Source organism: Erithacus rubecula (assembly GCF_903797595.1).
Source record: "Erithacus rubecula genome assembly, chromosome: 8".
Taxonomy (NCBI): domain Eukaryota; kingdom Metazoa; phylum Chordata; class Aves; order Passeriformes; family Muscicapidae; genus Erithacus; species Erithacus rubecula.
In genome coordinates, this window is record NC_136659.1 from 16,179,839 (window position 1) to 16,197,075 (window position 17,237).

General features: G+C 37.0%; 1 protein-coding gene across 4 annotated transcripts in view; it reads left to right on the top strand.

Annotated features, from left to right (window-relative positions):
* Positions 1-16,617, top strand: part of LNPK (lunapark, ER junction formation factor) — a 46,399-nt gene extending 29,782 nt beyond the window's left edge. For 2 of the 4 annotated variants that reach the window (XR_013774803.1, XR_013774804.1), the window contains exons 10-14: positions 1,490-1,595; positions 2,305-2,375; positions 3,650-3,820; positions 9,965-10,224; positions 15,989-16,617. Coding sequence is in view for 2 of the 4 variants with exons in the window: in XM_079310380.1 (XP_079166506.1) it covers positions 1,490-1,595; positions 2,305-2,375; positions 3,650-3,820; positions 9,965-10,161 (545 nt within the window). In the remaining 2 variants the exon portion in view is untranslated. Of the gene's footprint in view, positions 1-1,489; positions 1,596-2,304; positions 2,376-3,649; positions 3,821-9,964; positions 10,923-15,988 lie in introns of those variants that run through there. The other 2 variants (XM_079310380.1, XM_079310381.1) reach the window with 1 other exon arrangement.
* The last annotated feature ends 620 nt before the right edge of the window (positions 16,618-17,237 follow it).

Below are 17,237 nucleotides of genomic sequence, written 5' to 3' on the forward strand. Positions count from 1 at the left end.
TGGACAGCACTCTCAGGTACATGGTGTGTGTACTTGGTTTTGGGATGTCCTGTGCAGGGCCAGGAGTTGGACTCAATGATTGAAATGGGTCCCTTCCAACTCAGCATGTTCTGTGAATACTCTGCTTAGGAGGTACATGTTTATCAAAGTGCTGGAAGCTATGATGCATGTCCTGATGCTGTCCCTGGCTAAGATGCTGTGAGAAAACTAAATCTGAACAATCCTGAATAGCTTGAAGTCAGCTGTTTTTAAAACAATATCTGACACTTAAATGTCCTTCTGAATTAGTTCAACATACTAACAAACTATACTCTCTTAATTGTCCTTTGTTTGGATTTTTAGAAAATCCTATTTTGCATTTTTAGACAGTGCATTTCATTTGTTTACTTTTATTTTTGGTCATTATGGGGGATTCTGTGAAACATACTTTGAGAAAAACACTGAAAACAAAGCAAATTGGAAAGAGAATTGTTGCCTGACTTCTGTAGTCACCAAAGTCCTTTCTTTTAAGCCATGCTGTTTCTATATTTTTTTTTTACTGGATGGAGTGAGAATAGTTACAAGCTAGAGCTCTTCTCAGTGAAAACACTGGTCTCTTTTTGCACCTTCAGTATTTCATTTCCATGAATTACATAGATTATTTCAGACAGGGCTTTAGATTGCCATATGCTCATCTCAGTATGAAGCCTGCTAAAATTCACTGATTTTTATTTTTTAAGCCTACTTAGCTATCTTGAGCTTGCATAGAACTTTGGCATTTTTAAAAGTAATTTTGTCAAAGGTTTAAACCAAGTCTTATTTTTAAGTTATCACAATTTTGTCTGGCTTCTTTGACTAAGCATAAATCTGAAAGTATCCAACTTGTCATTAAATATGGGATAACCAAAATGACAAACAGCTGAGCAGGTTTAATGTATAGTATCAGTGAACACTGAGGGCATGCTCATGTAGTATTGTAATTACACAGAAACCAGGGGGTGTTTCTGTGGTGACACCTTCATAAAATCATAGAATAGTTTGGATTTTAAGGAATCTTAAAGATAATGTCTTTGAGACTCCCATGCCATGGACAGGACCTTCCAGTAGACCAGGTTGCCCTGATCTCTAGTTCTTCTTCTGTTGTCATTGGTTTTGGCAGATTTATTGTGTCAACTACAAGTATAAATTTGCAAAGAAGTGAACTTATTAAATAAGTTGTTCTTTCTTAAAAGGCCTTTATTTGTTAATAATTGAATACTATTGGTACATTAAGTTCTTTAGAAATTATAAATTTAATTACCTGTCCAAGGTGTAAAAATGGAGTGATTTAACAAATTTGTAAGCTAAGGGAGCAGAAGAGGGATTTTGAACTATAATGGGTTGAAGAGTCTTACAGCTTTCCTAGTGGACTAAGAAATATGCCTATGTACATTAAGCGGATGCAATTATTTTGCTACACTGGCATACACAATTTTAGTGGAAAATAATTTTGATATAATTCATGTTCTAGGTCTTCATCCTCCAGGCCCTCCTTTGGCAAGACCTGTTCTTCCTCGAGAAAGAGGAGTTGTGGATAGAGTTATTGAATATTTGGTTGGTGATGGTCCTCAGAACAGGTAACATGTTCTTTAAGAAATACCTGAATACTTAGGAGAAAGGAAGCTTCTTAACCTTTTTGTTGAAGCCATATCAAGGTTAAAAGAATTGTAAATGTAATTGTAAATTGTAAATGAACTTGTCCAAAATTTTCCTAATTGAAAAATGGCTCTTTTTCAGTGCTTCACTTATCTTTGCAGGGAAGCTGGTAATATTTGGGCAAAACTAATCTCTGGTCTGAGTAGTATTAGCTATGTGATACAAAGAAAGGTCTGTGCTCAACTGGGTGAACAACTTGTATTTTGAGCTAAAAAAAAAAGAAATAATTTGCCTCAGTACTTCAGTTTTATATTTGTTATAAATGCCTTTCACATTGACTTCAGAAGTGTTTAAACAAATCAGAACTTAACACTTTTACTATGGCTGCTTTTCATGTTAACTGTATTCTAGTGAAATAAAGTCTTAATTTGGATGTTATTTTCTGACACTGATGATATTAAAAATATGCTGAACCATAGTTTGAAGTGTAGCTTCACTGTGGTTAAACCAACTTCAAAAATTATCTACATATTTAGTTTGCTTTCGAAGTTAATAATTTTATTGTGGAAATCACAATGAGATTGTGTGGAAGAAAAGATCTAGGATATTAGTCAATATATAAGGTAAAATACATCTCCCTTCAGTGTGCTATTACTTAAAGGCATGTAATCATGTATTCATATTTTCTAGGTATGCTCTTATATGTCAGCAATGTTTTTCTCACAATGGTATGGCTTTGAAGGAGGAGTTTGAATACATAGGTAAGAGCTAATCTTTTTTAGACTCATATTACTTGGCTTATGTATCATAACAAACATGCATCATACTTCATTTTGGTTGCAGCTTAGTACTTAGCTGACATTGTGAAGTACCACTTCATGTGGGAACATTTTTTGGTAACATATTACTCTGTATCTTAAGATTTACTTCAAGACTTAGAGAAGTAGTTTATTGCGACCTTCAGGTTATGGATTTTATGTGTAGAAAACTATTCAGTAGAAATAAGCTTCCTCCAATACATCCCTGAACGTTGCTACTGGCTATGAATGGTTCTCAGAAGGGTTTTATGTTGAGAAACTATCTGACATTAAAGTGTGCCTCTTTTACCAGAACTTAAACTAAATTTTCCTTTGGCAAGAAGATCTTGGGGACGTGTTGGAAAAAGAGTGGGAACAAGCCCTGGGGGTCTATATGTGAATTTATGGCTGACAATAACTTAAGACAGACACAGCTCTTTATTGAACACAGATGTTGTATTCTGCCTGCTTTCTACCACAAGTGTATGCCTGATGCTTAAGAAACCAGGGGTTCCTAGATAAATCTTCTATTTAATTTTGTTTTGTTTGTTTTTATGACTAAATATACTGCATTGTAAGAATAAGCTAAATGTTTCCTATGAAACTGAAGATTTGTAGTCTTTGTTATCTTGGCTCTTATGAGTTCACAACTCAACTGCACCAGAAACTGCTGCTTCCCCCCTTGTCTTGGTGAGAGTGGGGAGAACAGAGAGTTATTTAAGTATTAAATGATATCCAGTTTTTCTACAAAACAAAACTGCTTTTTCTTAATTAAGCATCACTGAAGCAGAATGCTTCTCAAAAAACAGAGTGACACATGCCTTGTGTAATTGCTAACATCTTACTCAGAGTGCAAGGAAAATGGTATCTTAAAGAGAGGGGGAAAAAATCATCTGCCAACTTAATTATTTTGGAGGAAAGAATACAACAACCCCATGTGGCAGCACCTGGTGCTGCTGAATTGCATTATTTTATTCACTGTGGTCAGATCTTTCTCAGTGTTGGGCAGTACTCAGTTCAGCAGTGCTGAAAGCAAGCAGATGTGTTAAAAACAAGTACCTGCTGAATTTAAAAAAGGACCTATATAGAACAGCTTATAAATTTGGTGGAGGTACTCTCTGGTACTGATAGTCAGTTAACTCTGAAGTATTTTGAATCATCAGAACATAGTGTAGGAATAAAGATGAAATGTGAAGTTCATTAGTGAGGCTGCTTACTGGCTTTGTTTTGTGCTGTAGCATTTAGGTGTGCCTACTGCTTCTTCCTGAATCCTGCAAGAAAAACCAGACCTCAAGCTCCACGACTTCCAGACTTCAGTTTTGAAAAAAAGCAATCGGCACAATTGCGTTCTGAACCTGAGCCTCCAGAGCCTAGAGAGAGAGAGCCCCAGGAGACTCAACAGACAAAAGGTAAGTACTAATCTCATGAAGTCTGCTCTCTTTTAAATGTCTAATGAAGTTCACCATCACCCTGCTCTCTGAGCTAAGTTTCTCATAAGAATGACAACAGCTGAAATACTCAGCCACTGCTCAAACAGGGTTCCTGGTGAGGTGCTCAGTGACCAAAGTCCATCACTGTTAAAGGCATTTGGTCAATACCCCTAATGTGCTTTAGCTTTTGATCAACCCCCAGCTGGGTAGGCAGTTGGTCTAGATGATTGTTGTTGCTCCATTCCAATTGAAATAATGCAGTTTATTCTGACTTCATAGTAAGTGCAGTTGATATGTTTTTTTTCAGTTCTTGTCTCTGCTCCTAGCTTAGGTTGTTGATAGTAGCACCTTCTTTCCTGTACCCTAAAATTTCTTCATGTTTGTCATTATCTTGTGCAAATAATGGCATAACCATTTTCTTATTCTAATGTTACTGACAGACTGATAGAAAAAGGCCCTGTAAATTGCAGAAATAGTTAAGGAGGGAGTATGTCCCAAAGTAGTTAACTTTCACTGTGTTTGGCAGGTCATTTGGTTGAGGTGTGTTGGAATTTCTGCCTTTGTTCCTTTTGCTCTTTTCCTCAGGGCAGGAAAATCTAGTAAAACTGCCTTGTTTAATTTCAGGTAGTTCAAAGACAAATTGTCAATTTTAATTTAACATAGTTCCTTTTGAGACATTTTATAGTCTACAGATACAGTAGGCATCTGGTGTACAGCCAACAGGAAGATGCAGTGTTTAAAATAGTCCAGAAATGATAATTTCAAACCAGAGGATCTCCAGTTAGATGTGCTGTTAAGTGCTTGATGAGACTTTGGTAAGATTAAGCAAAGATCCTGGGGGAAAACTATCAGTGTGCAGCCCTGAGGTTCAGGCTAGAAACACCAACTCTGGGAAACTGTCAGACTGTAATAGAGTGCTTCTGCTTGATTATTTTTAACAGGGAGTACAAAGTAGCACTAAGCTTTACTTTCTGGCATGAGAAAGGTGCACAAAACCAGGAGGGAAGTCATATTTAATGGTGGCAGTCTCTGGCCGTGGCCTCATGAGGGTGCATTGTAGTGAAAGCTTGGTTTCTTTTCCTGTGCCATAGTGCACTCTTACCTCAGTAAAAGTGGTGTTACTGGCATGAAAGTAAGATTGAAATCAGATGGATGAAACTGAAACAATAAAAATGTCTCATTTGCCCTTTAATCAGAGTCATCTTTTTAGCAAGGGGAGAGTAGATTAGGAGCTCATTGGACTTTTGGACTTTGAAGATTCTTACAGATCAAGTCATACTTTGTTACTAGGATCTTTAAAAGCATGCTTGTTTCCTTCCAACTCAAATAGAGAGATCCTTAAAGAAGGATACTGTACTCTTAGAGGCATGTGGCTCATGAGCTTTTGAATATTATCCATTACTACAGGCTTTTAGAGAGGTAAGGAGAGGTGCTTGCTAATTAATCTGGTATTTCATTGAAAGAAATTATAATGAAACTATGCCTGTAATGGGTCTGAGCTGCTGAGTCAGTCTATAGTGTTGTAAAAATGTAAAATCTGAAGACTTACTGAGATTGCCATTAAGCATTTCTGATGTAGGGATGAAAACTGTGAGCTAAGTTGCTTTTACCAATTTACCTTTAGTAATGGAAATTACTTGTTTTTTTGTGATGCTGTCTTGTATTGCTGTGCTGCTTTATTTAAAAACAGCAGGAAAAGAAACAACTGTGAGCCTCATTGCCCAGTTCTCTTTTCCTGATAGGAAATTTTGCAGAGGAGGCATAAGAAATAAGTATACAGACTTTTGGTTTTCCATGTTTAATAGCTGATCTTTTCTGAATATTTGTTCTCCAAGATGATACAAACCATTCTGTTTTGATAATTACTAAGCAGCCAGAAATAGAGTAATTTTAGTATTTTACATAACTCTAAGAAATGTCTTGTTGATTTAGAGGAGGCCTGCCTATGACTTGCCACAAAGGAATCTCTTCTGAATGAGAAAATATTTTCAGTAAATCAGTTTTTCTACTGGAACCGTAATATGAAACATAACTGCTTACATGCAGTTGGGTTTTATTAATAAATGAACACATTCCTTGATTTTAAGTTTAAGGTATGAAGCTATTGTTGAGGTAGAGCTCTGGGGAGGGTTTTTGTTCACCACAGAAAAATAGCTGCTGTCATAGCAAGAATAGAGAATATCTTCACTTACAGATGTAGACAAACATTAACATCAGGAAACCAACTTCACCACAATGCTGACAGCACAGGGGAGTATAACTGTTATCTGTAATTCATTTATATCATAGCTGTATAGCTCAAAAAACCAGCAAAATAATGTGATAAAGAAATGCTATAAATACTTTTTACCAGTCAGCTACTTTGGCTGATGGGTAGAGCATGAAGCTGGATCTTTTTTCAGTTGTGTGCTCATGTAGTGATGCTACTTGCATGGTACATGCAACTCCTGTGGAAAAGAGGTCTGAAGAATGCTTTTGGGGAGTGCTATTGGCAACTTTGGAATTGTGTTTTAAACCTCTGGAAAAAGGAGCTGTCAATCTGGTGCAGATCACTGGCACAAACATCATGCTTCCTTATTCAGCAGATTAATTTAGGAATTTTTAATACCAGAGTGAAGCAATAAACTTGGGCTCTTTTCTTACCTTGCCCATAAACGGCTTGATTTTGATCCCCTCCCTCCCCATCAAAGGCTAGTTGGTTCTCTTATGTCCTTATATTAAACAAATATGTTAAGATCATGTGGGTGAAGTTACATTCTTTGGTTAAGTGATGGATTAAGTATTTCTCATCAGGGACACTTAAATTTTCTTTTGTCATCTTTTTAAGTTTACAGTCAGAGCTTTCACATGTTGGCTGCTGCTCTTACAATGACTTTATTCATGCAGTATTTAAATCAGGTTGACTTTAGGCAAGCTTTCCATTAATTGCTGTGTTTAAAGTGGAATTGTTATGTATTTTTAATGAAGACTAATCATGTTTATGGTTGGAGTTAACATCACTTACTCTGAGTGCCCTGGCTACTCCTTTAAAGGACCTACTCTTTAGTTTCATGTCAGTTTCTCAGACTGAATTATAAGACCAAAATTTTCCATGTAAGTTTGTATTACTGTATCTTCTGGAGAGCTTCAAGAGTTTCAATAAGTTTAACCAAGGACATAGTGAAGGGACAAGTCGTAAAATACCTGACAATTTTTTAAAAAGTAAGCAGTGTCTCCATAGCTTTTAGTAGAATATAAAAATGAAATCACCGTCTTGTTCCTTCTAGTATAGTTAGAATATGCATTTCAGCAGGTTTTCTCCTTTCCATTAGAAGCTTCTGCTGGTGGCTGTGATTGTGACTGAGTCCTACATTAAATATGGTATCAATGCTTGGCATCTTTCTGATCACACTGAGCAAACAATCTCTTTACCTCTGTCAAGACTAAGAACAAGTCACTGCTGCAGAGTGCTAAGCATGATTCAGTTGAGGACTGCAGGACTGAGACTCTGTAAATAGGGAATGGTTGGGCTATGCTACAAATGAGTTGAGGGCATAGAGCTGCCTCTTCCTTGCATTCCATACCTTCTGTGACTTAGCCTGAAGTGCAGCAATAAAGGAGTGTAACTCAAGTGTGGAGGAGTTGGAGCAGGAAAATGCACAAACTTATTCATAGAATTCGAGGCTGAAGAAAAAATGCAGAGATGAGACAGAAAGAAAACTGTCAGTAGGGAGATAAAGATTGAGCACAGAGATGGGATCAAGATGGAAACTGAAGAGCAGGAAGGCCTGGGAAGAAACTGGGAGCATTAATTTGCTTGGGCAGAAACAGGAGGGTTGAAAAATTTTGGAACAAGAAGCCAGGCAGGTGTTGAGCAGCCTGTGGCTGAGAGAGCAGGGAAGGAATTAGGAGGTAAGTCAGGTGCAGACTTGGTAAAATGAAAGATCAAGTCTGAGAAAAAGTGGGCTGCTCTGAGCAGTCTGAAATGAAGCCTGGAACTAGCTAGGTAGAGCTTTGGGTGAAAAGATAGGGTCTTAAATTCTTAATACCAGATGGCATTTGTACAGGGTGTGCTGGACAGGGATGTGCAGCAGCTCCTCTACTCAGTCATGGGCCGAGAAGCCAGAGCAATGGTTCTAAAACTTTCAGCTCTGTTTGAATTCTGTATCAGCCTGAAGCAATCTGATTGCTTCGGACACTCAACATGTTTTGATCAATATGAACTCGTTGCACTTGACTGACACTTTTCCTGGGAGGTTGGTGTTGGGACCAGCACTGCTTGGTGTCTTAGGAAGATGGACAGTGGGCTTGAGCACACCTTCAGTAGGTTTGGTGCTGTGTGGTGCAGGGAAGGGATTCCATCCAAAAGGACCTTGGGAGGTGGGACAGTGAACCTCATGAAGTTCAGCTAGGCCATGTCTTAGGTTCTGCATCTGGATCAAGGCATCACAAGCACAAGTACAGGCTGAGCAGGGAAAGAATTGAGAGCAGCCCTGAGGAGAAAGGATGTTGGAGATGTTGATTGGCAAGAATCTTAACATGGCCTGGCAATGTGATTGCAGCCTAGAAAGCCAACCATGTCCTGACATTTTATTTGGCATCATGTACGTTGATTATTTTTTTTTTTTTCTCTTCCCCCTTGCTTAACTAAAAAAAAAAAAAAAAATTCTATCTGTTAGTTACTTAATTTGTTGAATTATTAAGCTGTTCTAATTTTAAACCAGGGGTTTAACTTTTTTTGTGATTCTCCTTCCCATCCTGCCAGGATGGCAGGAGAGTGGGTGGGGAGCAAGTGTCTGGTCTGCAGCCCAGTTGCAGGCTGAGTTAAACCACAACTGGCCCCTGGCCTAAGAAGGACATTCTCCTTTTGGAGCAGATCTGGAGGAAAGCCAGAAATGTGATCAGAGGGCTGGAGCACCTGTCCTGTGATGACAGGCTGAGAGAGTTGGAGCTGTACAGCCTGGAGAAGAGAAGGCTTTGGGGAGACCACAGAGCACCTTCTGGTTTCAAAGGGGCCTCAGGAAAGCTGGAGAAGAGGGGCATTATACAAGGGCATGTAGTGACAGGAGAGGGCAGAATGGGGATGAACTGAAAGAGTGGGCTTAGGTTAGGTACTGGGGAGAGGGATGAGACACTGTAACAGGCTGCCCAGAGAAGCTGTGGCTGCCCCATCCCTGGAAATTTTCAAGGTCCAGTTGGATGAGGATTTTAGCAGCTTGGAGAAGACTGGAACTAGACTGACCTTGACTAGAAATATTTGATAAGGCTAACATTTTTGAGCTGTAACTCTGCATCAATTTTGCACACTGTTTGCCTTCACAGTATACATTAGTACTATATAGTATTGAGTAATACTAGTCAATAAATCAACTGCCATCAGCAATACTATTCTACAGTACCTTTGTGTCATTTAGTGCAATACATGTTCAATTTTCCAGTGCTTATGCTTACTTCAAAATACAACTCTTCTCATATGTAGTGAAGCTAGAATTTACTACTTTAGAGGCAGTACTTTCAATAAATGTTTGATCTTGAAAGTATGTATGTCATTAAAGAAACTCCCATCCTAGATGAAGAGTAAGTATACTCATGTGTAGGCAACTGTCCTACATTACCCCTGGGAAGAAAGAATATGTAATAGTTTTCATTGGATGGTTTGATATATTTGTTTGGGTTTTTATTTTTTTTCCTGATTATTAGATTCCTTATGTTTAAAGTAGTTTTCATCAAGTAGAATATTTTAGTTTGTGTCCAGAATGAGACATTATAAACAGTTAAACAGTTTGTGAAACTGACTTTACTAAACACAAAGAAACTGAATTGCCATCATGTGTTTCTAAGGTCTCACTTTAGTAAACAAGCTTAGAAAGCTTCTGTTGAGGATGAACGTATGCAAATAATACATAGTGCTTTCTTAGTGGGAGCTAAGCTCTTTTCCATAGTATTTTATTTTTTTCCCCCTTGAATTTTAATTGTTTTACCTATAACCATCATAGAAAAATCAAGCTTTTTATAAGTTGAGAACATCATGCAGTTACTAGTCAAAACCTGTATGCGATTGCAGAATGTTTCATTTGCTTTTTAAGAATATTAGCTACATCTTAATTTCTGGAAATGGCTATTTTGTCATTTTTCTTTTCACAGAATCTGAAGATGATGTGGACCAGCTCGTTGAGACAAATGACACAGATGATAAAGCACCAAGTTCTGAACATCTAAATGATAAGCTAGCTGAAGAAGTTGAAAAAGAAGACGCAGAAAACATTTCGGCAACTGAAGAGGCTACTTCAGAGTCTACTTCAGCTGAACAAAGTGAAGAACCTTTAATAAAAGCAGAATAAAATACTTCAAGTGCCTTCTGTAGCTAGTTTTTAGCTTTGTTCATGCCTGTTGTTACTATTCAGGTGAGCTTTTTTTTAATGGTACAACTTAAAAATCTTGCTTGGGCTTAAACTGCCTCAACTGCCACAGTGTGTCAAAGCTATATGTAAAAGTGGGTGTTGTAAATGAAGCATGTCTCTCAGTTAACACATAGAATGTGTAATTGGTTGAAGTCTAACAGATGTAGCCCTTGTTTAGTTTGCGTATTTAAAAACTTAAAAGTACAAGCTTTGCTAAGGGTGACTTACAGTTTGATGTCTCTTTAGCTGTCACACATAAAGAGCAATTCCTGATGGCATCTGACCTAGTAAGTTTGGTCTAGTGAACTTAAGATGCTTTTTAATGCTGCCCAGTTGAAATGGATTGAGTACATGTTTAATACACAGATGTTTACAAGCTGAAGTGTCATCCGACATTTGACTGAAGCATATGGAAGTGTTATTGCAGTAGTGTTAATATTATTCATTGTCTAACTTTTGGACAGAATTGAGTTATATGGCACTTGGATAAATGGCATCTCCTTTGGTGTTTGCTTTGCAGATGAACCAGAGGCACCTACATGCAAAACTGTTTTGTGTTTACATAAAATATAAGAAGTCTCTGCACTTGATTGTACTTGAATACAAAGCACTATTTATACCTGTACAATAATGACAAGATATAAGTGAATTTTGTGCCTTTGTGTATTTTGTTAAAGGAAAATAAAGACGTCTAGCAGCAATACTTGATTTGTGATTCCTAAAACTGAAGAGAATGAATTCATGTTCTACTGTGTGCAGCAATTCTACAGTTACTTTATGCCAATTTAGAAGGAATGTGCCACATTTAAAGGAACATGTCAATTTGTAGCTAAGGTGGCTTTGACAGGATAGAAATAGATCCCTGATGAAAAGGGGAAGGGCATGTGCATTTGCCAGAAGACTTTTCTAACTGTACCTAAAGCTTGTTGATACTATTTAATATTACAATTACAATGAATATTTGCTGCTGGATTACTGAAAATGTATTTTTTTTTCCTATTGCGTTGCTTTTTAAGCTAAGGACGCTTGTTACACATTTCCTGTTAAATATAACAGCTGGGATCCTGGATTAGAAGTTTTCTGGTGTCTGAGGTACCTAAGTCAATCAGATTTTTTTAGAAATAAATGCTGAACATATATGTGACTTGGTTGCTTTAGTAATACTTCTGATAAATGATATTTTGTGTGGTGTTATGTACCTCACTACAGGGAGAGGGGAAATTTCAAAGCCATTTTTAATCTAATGTTTTGGTTCTGAAAGGAAATGATTTTTACTCAGTAAAGGCAGCAAAACTCTTCCATCTTAGTAGTTTGATCTTCTACCAGAAAAGCACATTTCTAAACGTGACCTCAGTATCAATGTCTTTATACAAGACATCATTATTACATGAACAACAATGATTAATTTTCTTTTTCATATACAATCTTTATTTTCTGATTGTTTGGGCATAGTTTAGAAGGTCAGCCTTCTCAGAATCAAGTGTGGTCTGTATTTAGATTAAAGAAGAATTTTTTTTCCACTTCACTATGTAAATTACAATAAATATTTTAATTAGTAGTCTTAATAGACAGAATGTAGGCATATGATTAAAGGAGTACTCATAGGTGTTTGTCTATACTTACATGAACAATTAGCAAATAAGCATTTTGTGTGTGTCTGTCTTAATTGGGAATGCAAAGAAAACAGCCTCTTTTCAGAACATGTATTACAGTGAGAGAAAAGTACAAGTACAAAGTGGTAGGGGAATTAATTTTTCAATACTTTTAGGGAGTATTTAAAATATTTATATTATAGTTTATTTAAAAAGGAAATAATTTTGCCTGAAAGGTGGCAAAACTTACTAGTTATTTTGTAAGTTACTAATTTCTGCATTTTGTCCCTCACTGATTTATTTGCTTAAAGGCTTATTTCTTTGGAGAGGAAAAAAAATCACAGGCCATGTGAGTAATTCAGCACAGTAAATTGTTGGATGTACTTGCATTCTAAGCACTAAAAACAAGTAAAGTTTGATATCCTGATCCATCATATGGGAGATGAAGGCATGAATTACTGTCAGCTCAGAACTTTAAGGTTACTCTAGGCACAGATATTACTTCCTTTTAAAAATGTGCATCTGAAGTGTCTGGTCCTTTGTAGAGTAATTTCAGGTCCTTTCCATGACAAGCAGTGGCTGAGGTGTAGTGCATGTAATATTTATAGAATTGACCGAGAATGTTGGACCTATGTATTAAAAATGTTTTCATTAGCCTGGGACGTGTATTTTCACGTGTCCTGTTTTTGTCAGAGAAGTTGATGTTTCTTAGGATTTTAGGAATATGAACATTTTTATGAAAAAAGAGACTAAATATTTGGAGGGGGGGTGTATTTTTCTCCTAAGAGTCTTAAATGTGACATGAGCAACTTTCCACAGAAGTGATTGGTACTTTCTGTTTAATATATCACTCAAGGATCAGGTAGAGACAGTCAATCTGATGTGGAAACAAATGTTTTTTAGAATATCAAAACCTGCTTTGTACCTAAAAATACCTATAACTTTTGAGCACAGGAAGATATTTAGGTCTGTTCCAAATGCATGATAGAATTGTCTGGAAAGACTTTAATACTTAAAAAGTGTCTGAGCATTCATTTCCATTAATTTCTTCAGAAGACTTGAAGATTATGTTAAGGATGTCCTATAATTTTGGTAGAGAAAAATCTATTTTTAACTTCCTAATTTTTCAGGGTTTTAAAGCAGCTCTGGTAACTGAGAGCACAGGGTTAATCTGTGGGTGAATTCAGGCTCATGATGATACATATAACTGTTGTGGACTGAGCTTTTCTCATTTTACAGTAAGCATTCACATGTTACTCCTGCCAAGTGTGGGTGCCCCAGTCCTGATATGAATATGGGAAGAGGATTCTGTTTCTGCAGCAGTTGCTTCTTGGCTTCTGTGCACTATAAGTGTGGCAGTAGTAAAAGGCACCTGTCCAGCAGGAATTGAATCCAAAAGTAGGATAGGAAGTAGGAGAATGTAGACAAAAAAAATACAGCAATTGTTGTATTTAATCCAATTGCAGTTTGACTCTTAAGAATGAGGAAATGGAAGAAAGTAGAGGGAAAAGATACAGAAATACTGTGGTTCCGTGTTTTGTTGTCTTCTGACTTCTTGGCATGTACTTGAATCTCAATTTTTCAAAAGTACTGAGATTTCTTTCAGAATTAGGCTTCTACCATGTCATAGGAGCCCCCTTTCTTTCTATGACTGGGATGAAAAGCAAAATTGAGTGGGGTAGTGAAGTAATACTGAGCAAGCTTGTTGGTGCAGTGTTTTGATTGACTCTGGAATGTTGTGACTAACTGCAGATATGTCCTTTATTCTCTTAATTTATAAATTAGGGAGAAGTTATCTGTGTAAAAACTCTGCCATGAAAGTCTAATGAGTGTTCTAGTTCAAAATAAATTGAAGTGAGGCAGTCAGATTTAAATTTTAAGTGAGTTTAAAGAGGCAATAGGATTTCAAATTCTAATACTTCTAGAAGAGAACATAATTGATTGCCCTTGGACATTTTAAATTAAAACATTTAGTGGAATCTTGGTATGATGATTTCTCAAGAAGTCTGTTTAGCCTCTATGCAGGAAAGAGAGGCTCCCAAGGAATGGCAAATGAAGATAATGCAATAGCTGATGGTTTAGGAATGCCTAGAAATTATCAAAAGCAAGTAACTAAGGGTGGGTATGGATGCTTTGAAGCCAAGAAGGTTGAACCCCATGTGGTACATGAGTAGAAGCCAATGGAAGGAGTTAATGATAGAGTGAAACAGCTGGGGGATGAAAGGGATAATGGTTTTTTTTCTTTTAGAACAAAGACAAATAAAGAGATAGAAAAGGTGAGTTTGAAGAGATTTTTTTTCAGAAAATGTAGTAGGATTTGGCTGTTACCACATGGCAGTACGTAACTCAGGTTAATATCATGTTCTTACCTCAGAAATAATAAGAATGCAGTTAACAAGGAATAATTTTGGAGATGTTTGTTTGCTTTTTAGAGTTAATTCCAGAATAAGCATATAACAATAACTTGGTAAAAAAAGCCATCTAGCTATTGTGAGATACTTACAAACTTTTTTCACCTTCAAAGGCTGGGAAAACATTTCTTTATTGGTACATGGTTCTGAATTTAGCAATCTTTGTGCACTTGTGGATTTGTGGTGCTGGAGGAGTGAGTAGGCTAGAGGAAACTTTCATTATTCAATAGCTAAGTCTGCTATTAAAAAATTTGTATTTAATTTTTGTGAAGTCTAACCACATTCAACACGAGAATACTGGATGTAAAGAAAGTTTTAAATAAGCTGCTTCTCCTTATTTGTTCTGCTTCTGGAGTGAGGTTTGGTTAGGTATCCTACAATTGGAAAAACTTCATGGAGTAAGGGATGTCCTGTCTGTGAATGTTGCACTAGGACAATAACCTTGAAGATTCATTTTGGGTCTTGGGCAAATAATCATTTGACCAGTTTTTGGTGGTTGTCAGAGAGTTTTGATTCACTGACAGGAAAATGTATGTGAAATGATTACTGGTCTTTGGCAGTGCTCCTCTATTCCATGGTGTGGTCTTGAAGTGGAATTCATGTCTCAGGTTTGTGGAAGGTGATGAAGGCATGGAATTACAGCTGATGGGGTTGACTGGCATAGGGTTGTTGGCTCCAGGTCCTGGTGTGTAATAATGCACCAAAGTTTGTCAGAGGACAAACTGCAAACTTCAGTCAGAAATGTGTCCTAGTTGAGATGGTGTGGTAGTCTGAAATTCAGTGTATTCCTAGTTTGGATTCTCAGTGTTGGGAGGAAAAGAATGGCATCTTGTGTAGGGATGGGGATGGGAATTTCTTAGACTTGAGTTTTTGCTAGAGGTTTGTTTATACAACAAATATAATGAGCTCCAATAGTGTTTAACAATAGGAGCTGCTACCCTCCAGCATTTAAAAAAATAAGAAATTGAGTTGTCCCTTAAGGTGATGAGTCTCAAGGAATTTGACTTCACCGTTGCTTTTGATTTGTGGACCTCTCTGGGGTCTTGTCAGGTCACACTCAATCTTTTCTCTGAAAGAATAACGATTCTGTGATTCTATGAAGAATAAGACCTAGAGAGGTGTATGATAGGCAGGATAGTGAGAAGGGCTTTAAAATGAAATGTATTGATTATACAATAATTTGTTCCCAAAGCATGGGGTTCTGAGATTAAAGCAAGCACTTCAAAGATTCTCAATAGATTATTTAACTTTGCCTCAGTATAAAATCTAAAGCACTGTGTCATAATATAACTTTCAAGGTTGCATAAAATCAATTTGATCATGACTTAAATTTTTGGTTAGAAGGGGATGTCCTGACCAAGTCTTGTAATACTGGTTATTTCTCACAGTAGTCACTGTGGGAATAAGCCTATTTCAGGTACTGTGTGTACCTAGCATTGTGCTGCTAGGATTTTCAGTGAACTACTACTAATGTTTTTCAGGAGGGCTTTATAAGCCTTTGCTACTGTGAAATCATGTATTCTCTTTTTCTTGAGTGACAAAAATAATTTGCAAAAGGGAGATTGCAACTGCCAGAGAGGAACGCATTCAGCAAAATCCTGAGATAATCAGATATGGAGAAAACAAGGGGTGCAGATACTGGAGAGCTGACAATTTTGGGTGTTCAATTTGTAAATTCACAGTCATCTCTGAATTTGTAATTTATGTTGAAATAATAATTCTTTCTCTCTTTCTTTCCCCATTTTGCTGCCTCAATGAAAATAGAGAAGCTGGATTTGTAGAAAACTCAAGCAACAAAGACCTTCCAGCTCTTCTCAAGTGGTCTGCCCTCTAATTCCTTGCATCACTTCAAGGAGTTCTGCTCAGTTGATGAAACTTAATTTTGACTTGTTCAGCACTCAAAAACACTTTCCAAAACCACCAAGAAAATTCATTTTAAGAAAACTATTTTGAATGAAGTTTTAAAGGAAATGTGAAGCTTGTTATTTCTTTAGGAATGTTTGTACTTGTATTTTTTGTATATTGAGCTTTTATTTAAACAGGAGATCCTGTATATTTATAGATGCTGTTGTTGTAATAGCCTTGTTGCATTAGTAAAGGGTATGTGTGTTTATGTACTATAAATATTATCTTTAATCAGAAGTATCATTTTAATCCTAGCTTTAGCCTTGACTATACATCACCTGCAGTAGAAATTCCATTAAAATCAATGGCAAACACATTAATTAGTGTGAATTCTTAGGCTCTAATAGACTTCCTGAAATATGTCTTAGCTTTTTTGCTTGTAATTGAGAAAATATTTGAACTTGTTCTCCCCTTTTGAAACTTACTATTTTACCAAATGAAGCAAATTTTAAAGCATATGAAATTAAATTGCATAGCTTGTTATTTGACTATATGCTGTCTTTGGTGTGTAACTTCTCGAGGAAAAAGCTGATTATGAAAAAGTTATTTATTTATGTGAGCTTAATTGATGATTTAAGGTGATAATTCTGTTTAATAGTTCCTTCTGTGCTGGTTGTACTCTATCAACTTGAGTTTTGTAGTTATTTGGATGTTTTTAAGGACCCCATGTGTTACCAAACAAGAGTGAGATCTGCCTCTTTAGAGCAGTCCCTGCCCCCCAGTTGGACTGGCATATGTAGGAGAAGAAAGTTGTTCAAGGTTGAGTAGTTTCTGATAAGACCCATTTGTCTGTGCTACAACCAATTGTGAGAGCTCCTGGCTCATGGCATGAGCAGCCAGCTCTCCACCCTCAAAGGTCAGGCTGGCACAGGGCTGCAAAATGTTGTGTGTGCTGAAGCAGAGGCAGGGAAAACCTGCCTTGACTCAGGATTGAAAATATGTGGCAGCTTCAGAGAGAATTGTGGAGTTGTGCAGATGCTGACTTTGGCCCACGATTCCATAGATGTTTCAGGGTGGGTATTGCAGGTTTTATTGCATCTAAATGGTGATTTATGTCCTTATTCCTCCATCATTGTCCACAAGGTACTGCCCTGTGTCACAGGCCTGT